The following is a 6070-nucleotide window of genomic DNA, read 5'->3' as shown; positions in this document are numbered from 1 at the left end:
TCTGGAGAAATATTCTATCAGTTGTGTTGTGTTTAAATGGGTGAGCAGAGGAGTCGTTTCTCAGAGGGTGTGGGTTTTTTTAAGAAGTCTGGCAGTTTAAGAATTTGCCAGGTTTGCAGTGAGGGGGGTTTAGGATTTCAGCAGGTTGCTGTGGTGGGACAGAGGTGGTTCCCCTGTGTCACCTGCTGCCTGTTGCTCTTCCCCAGCGGTGAGGCTCTGTACCCCACATCTGACAGCCTCCTCCACGGGACTCACGTGCCATCCAAGGAGGGGGTCGACAGGATGGTGGCCGATCTCGAGAAGCAGTAAGTACACGTTGAGATACGCTCAGAAACCCCCTGAGAGCAGCTCTGGGGAAGCAAAGCCCCGGGCTCCACCCCCAGCCCCTCAGACCCCGCCCCCTGCCCCGCAGGATCGAGAAGCGGGACAAGTACAGCCGCCGGCGCCCCTACAACGACGACGCCGACATCGACTACATCAACGAGAGGAACGCCAAGTTCAACAAGAAGGCAGAGAGGTTCTACGGCAAGTACACGGCCGAGATCAAGCAGAACCTGGAGAGGGGCACGGCCGTCTGAGGCAGCACCCCGGGGGCACGCCTGGCAGCCCTGCTGCCTCTCTTAACCTTGCCTGGCTTGCAGACAATTTGAAGTTGTATCAAAAAATCCTTTGTAATGTCGTTGTTTGTGAAGTCAGCAGTGTATTTAATGTAATAGGTGGAATTTGTGGAACAGCTTCAGCCCTGTAGAGCTTTTACTGGCAGAGCAACCAGCTTGTGCAATTTCCTGTTCTAAATAAACCTCAGAGTAGAGCCTGGCTTTGTTCTTCAGACTGGTCACCAGGTTCCCAAAACCAGTTGTTTAGAAGATGCTCAGGAACAAGTGACCTCTCTGTGACCAAGAGGCCACCCCAGCTGCCCGTTGTGTTCCCCAGGCTGGCCGCCCACCCCAACACCAGCACTGCCTCTCCTTCCTCCCAAGGACAGGGACCTGTTCCAGCATTCGCTTTCTTCCCACAACACACACACACTCCTTGGTACATCATCAGCCTGCAGAAACTTACAATTGCCAAGATGAGTTTATTTTACTAGCCATTTATTATTTTGGAGGTCCTGAACTAGGCATACCCTGGACAGAATGACTGAGGTAAAGCTCCACTTCCAAAACTGTGCCAGAATTACCTTCCTGCTGCACTTTGGGGTAACAGTGAGTTAAGAGCAAGTGAAACCTGGGCAACAGCCACTCACAGCCAGCTTCTCACCCAACACACGTTTGATACTTGACACAGAGAGGCCAGTGCAAAACTAAACTTTATTTACTTAAGTAAACAGTTACACAATGTCAATCAAGTGTTCAAAATAACAGCTACTCAACTATGGTTTAGAAAAGGTTACCCACCTGTAAGGTCTAGTCCATTAAAGCAATACAAAATATTTACAAATAGACACAAGATTCCCATCTGTGGCTTCTGGATCACTGTGCTCTAGATCTGAAAGAGAAACCTAAGACTCCAAAATTAAAGATCTGAAAATAAATACTCAGTATTAACAAAAAGTCTTCAACGCGATCGGAAAACCCCGAATCTCGCTACTGAAGTATGCCCAGTGTGGGAGGGGCAGAACTAGCGTGCCCGGAAGGCTGCACTTTTGGGTGAGAAATTTAGAAATGTTTTCTTCTCCTCCTTCTTGACAGGAACCCACTGCCCATAGGGACTGCCCTTTCTCTCCTCTTCTCTTGCCACAGGGACTGCCGGTTCTTTAACAACGCTGCTCGCTGGCTTCTGCAGCACTGGCTTCTGCAGCACTGGCTTCTGCAGCACTGGCTTTGCCATTGTATTCTGGAAAAACAAATGCCCTTTAGAAATGCTGCCAGCAGAGGGAACTTCCCAAGCCCTGTCAACTTTAGGGGTTTTTCTGTACTGTAACAGATGTCTTCGTATGTTTGACAGACACGGGATTCAGGGGAGTTGCTTTTTCCTTAGTACTGAGTTATGAAATAGATCCAAATATGGAGCTTGAACAAGTTCCAGTGTAACCAGTTCTGGCACACACTTTTGAGTCTGCAGTACAGCATTAGAAGCATGTGACCAGTCTGCACTTGGTACCGATCTCCTTATTTCCTGTGAATTCAGTACATAGTTCTTGCTTTGTAGGGCTTGGGTCTCTCCTTCCAACAAGGAAGTGACAAGACAAAAGGCAACAGCCTCAGAGAAGGAACTGCTCCTCCAGTAGTGGAGTCCCCATCCCTGGAGGGGTTTCCAAGCTGTGGAGATGTGGTGTGAGGGACACGGGGCAGTGGGGACCTGGCAGTGCTGGGGGAACAGCTAGACTCTTGAGTATAAAGGTCTTTTCCAACCAAAATGATTCTATGACTTTCAACACACTGCTGCAGTGTGCTTGCAATGCTCCACTGCTCAAGTACACATCTCCCTCCTCCAGGAAAGTCATTATCAAACCATTAAATTCAACTTGTTACTATTGGTAAGATCTCTGATCTGGCAGTCAGTGCTGGGGAAAGGCCAACACAGGAGGGCTGAAGTCCTACAACTCACTGTGGAAGTCACACTTACGTTAGGGCTGAAAGAAATGCTCCTCTGCACAGCTGCTCGCTCCACTGCGCTCTTGGTCACGTCCTCTGCCAGTCCTCTGGGTTGCTAGAGAAGAGCACAGGCAGCTTAAGTGGGAGGACACATCATCCTGTGCAAGTTAAGGCTGTCACTACAGAGTAAGAACTGTCTGGTAGAAGCTGTTTCAGGTATTTACATCAGAAGTAGCTGTAAGCTACTGAATTCACAAACAGATCAATGTCAAGCTGACTCTGAAGAGCATTCAGTGTTTTTATGCTCATCACTGTCCCATTCACACGGGACCTGACAGCCATGCCCCAGTTATGGCTTTTGGCACAATTCACATGATCAAAGCACAGACTGCCCCACAACAAATGCAGTGGTGGAGCAAGTCACATAAGGAGTTCTGCACATCCATCCTGCATAGCTTTGGATAAGGACAATAAACTTATCTGCTAGTGATGCAGGCCTCTTCTTCTGTACTCTCTCAACATCTGGAATATATTGCATATATTATGAAAGGGATGCCTGTACCATTTGTCTAAAACCCCTAGTAAATTTACTTCCATTTGAAATAGCATCTGTTTGATGTAACAGATACTGCAGCTTTGTATTTACCACGAATCAGGTTAACATGCTGTAACAACAGAGCCAAACTCGGATTCATTTTAAGCTGCTCAAGTTTCTCCCTCCCTTAAATGCACAGCAGCTATCACCCACAAGTCCCTTAATTACCAACAGATTTTCTTCCTCATGTCTGGAACCATAGTCATGATTTCTATAAGACAGAAATAAAGTATGTAAAATGCATTGGGTGTTTGGGTATGTAACTTCTGGGAAACAGTTTGTTGCACATGAAAAGCTTTTCACAGTTAAAAAAAGGTAGAAAGATTTAACCTTAAAAAAAAAAAAAGCCCACACTACTCACTAGGTTTGGTAAAGAGACTCCTGTTTCAGGCCAGAAACACATTAACTAGTCTACATAGCAGGCAGCATCCTACGAGGAGAACAACTCAAAAGAACAAGCTACATTCAGCTCTCCTTCTGCAAAGCCTGCACAGACCCGGTGGATGAACCACCTCTCAGGAGCCCACAGTGCTTTCACCTTAACACCAAAGTCTACGGTGGTTTCTAGAGTAGATTTTAGCACTCTGGTAAACCTGACTATTTTGTTCAAGGGTTTGAATTCATAATCACAAAGTCCAGTTTAGGAACTAGAACACATCCATGCAGACAACAACTTTTAAGAAGTGTTTACCTTTTCTTTGAGAATACTCCAGTTCATACTTACCTCAGCTGACTCTCCAGCACCTTCACGCTCTGGTTTTTCATTTTTTATCTCTTTGGGAGGAGAAAGGATCTTCAAGCTTGCTGGCAAGACAATGTTATCTGTTCCCAGAGCTTTTGCAGCATTGGCTTTTGCAATTTCCAGCAGTTCCCGTTTGTCTGAAAGACGAAAAAACCCCAAACTCTCCTGAGTTCTGAACAACGTGTACCTACTAATACAAGCCTAAACCTGCAGGCTTACTATCACTGCACTCATGTAAGCATCAGCTGTGATCCCTTTTCATCTGAACTTGGCAAATTTAGCTGCAGTTGAAGTGCAAAAGAATATGCTCTCAACTGCATTTTTTAGGTACCTTTATAAACATGCAGCTGTTTTCTCCTACACTGCCATTATCACACTCTATAAAGCAAACGAACACATGAGAATCTGGTTAAAATAACTGCACGCTTTGAGGTTCTCACACAAGTGTCCCCCCAAAATTACCTTTTTCACTCAAATGGAGAGGCGACCTGCTCCGAGATCTCGTCCGTGACCTGCTTCTCCAGCTCCTGTAAGCCTCACGATAGATGGTTCTCCCAAACCCGTAGTATCTTCGGCCTCTCGACCGTGATCTGCTCCTCGAATAGGACCTTCTGTAGTAGGACCTTCCGCGGGACCAGGAGCGGCTGCGGGAGCGGTACCTCGGCGGGGAGCGGTGGTACCTCCTGTAGTGCCTGGCATAGTACCTGCCTGGGTACCTCCTGTAGCCACGGGACCTGGACCTGCTCCTGGAGTAGGAGCGGGAGTACCGCCTGTACCTGCGGGAACCGTTCCTTCTAGCCCGCGACCTGGACCTGGACCTGGACCGGCTCCAGCTCCTTGAGGAAGCTGAAGAGGAGCTGCTTGAACTGGACCGTGAACTGCACGAGGATCTGCTGGATGACCTCGTGGATGACCTGTCACAGCTTCTCTTGGATCTCACAGATGACTCCCTTTTCTTCGGTGAGCTGAGGGTTAAGTCGTCCATGAAGTTTGTCATGTCCTCAGTTTTCCCAACGGCTGTTTTCTCCACATGGGTGCTTCCAGGAGCTGCTTCTGTTTTCACTGTTGTTCTGCAATACCCAGTCTCGGTTCCTGTGGTGGGTGGGGAAGAGGAAGTTTATGACTTGTATGTACCAAGTCATTTATACAGCAGCAACAAACATTATGACAAAGAGACAAAAACTCAAAGAGTAATTAAAGCAAACCAACAGTGCTCATCTAGTTGGTCAGCATCTTTTGCACATGAGTTTTAAATCTCAATTTGTCCTCTCCTATAGTCAGTCTTCTGTATGAAATTCCAAAAGGCTTCAGCTTAAACCATGAGTAATTCTGTGTGGGATTTTAAAGGGGGTTTTGAAGTTTAATAACCTTTGTTTACTAGGTAACCACACCTTTTGTGAAAAAGATTCCAGTTAACTCCTTATTTTTTCTCCTCCAAACAGAGCTTTCAAGGTATTTTATCTTCAGTCTATCCTAAACTCAGCCTACTGCATCTACAATGCAAAATAACCATTTGCCTTCCAGATCAGTACAAACTGAGATTTCTTCTGCAGTTCCACGGTGGTTAAGTTTTATTGTTTTCCTCCAACAAGGAGGGAAAAAAAACCCAAAGTACTTTCAAGCTACAAAACAGTCACTTCATGATCTTGGCAGTATTGCATTAAAAAAATCCGCAGAAAACCCCACAGATCCCAGCAGCTTATACAGCAAGCCGATACTAAAAACATTCTAAATAACTAGTGGAAAAATACAGCTAATGATACCGGGGGGTAAAGGCTGTAACAGCTGTTCAGCTATTAATAATTAAAATGGCTGTCCCTCTAGGGGCGGCCATTTTGTAGCTACAAAGGTTACTCTACTCTAGGGTGTAACTACGCCTGTTGTTCTAGGGCGTATCTTATCACCAGTACATAAACCCTCAGTTACATCACTTCGCAGCTCAAGGAACCTTACTTTATTACCAAGTCCCTATTTAGTGCTCAGCATAGACCAAAATTACTGATTAGATTTTAAAACCTTACTGAAATCGAACAAGGGTACTAAGTTCTACTCGAGTTGCAAGAAACATTCCCTGGCTCCTACCACTACAGCTCAAGTTTCGCCGCTTCACCTCTAAGCACAGTCCAAGGTCACAAGAGCTACAGAGGGTACGGCCAAGCGGAAACAACCGATTACTGTGGAATCAAACCGATTAAC

General features: G+C 46.2%; 2 protein-coding genes across 2 annotated transcripts; one reads left to right on the top strand and one right to left on the bottom strand.

Annotated features, from left to right (window-relative positions):
- Positions 1-206: 206 nt before the first annotated feature.
- Positions 207-578, top strand: SYF2 (SYF2 pre-mRNA-splicing factor; the record flags this gene model as incomplete). The annotated part of the gene is made up of 2 exons (XM_008944398.1): positions 207-305; positions 413-578. Coding segments are annotated over 2 exons (265 nt in total), but the record flags the coding sequence as incomplete, so codon positions are not given.
- Positions 579-1620: 1042 nt separating this feature from the next.
- RSRP1 (arginine/serine-rich protein 1) lies at positions 1621-4958 on the bottom strand. Its single transcript, XM_008944397.1, has 4 exons — positions 4337-4958; positions 3857-4011; positions 2569-2652; positions 1621-1836 (listed from the first exon to the last, which is right to left on the bottom strand). Exons 1-4 carry the CDS (start codon positions 4869-4871, stop codon positions 1621-1623), a joined length of 990 nt encoding a protein of 329 aa, XP_008942645.1. The 5' UTR covers positions 4872-4958.
- Between the last annotated feature and the right edge of the window lie 1112 nt (positions 4959-6070).

Source organism: Merops nubicus, unplaced genomic scaffold (assembly GCF_000691845.1).
Source record: "Merops nubicus isolate BGI_N331 unplaced genomic scaffold, ASM69184v1 scaffold19557, whole genome shotgun sequence".
Classification (NCBI taxonomy): domain Eukaryota; kingdom Metazoa; phylum Chordata; class Aves; order Coraciiformes; family Meropidae; genus Merops; species Merops nubicus.
The sequence above is the reverse complement of the archived record's forward strand: the minus strand, read 5'-3'. Positions and strand labels throughout refer to the sequence as shown.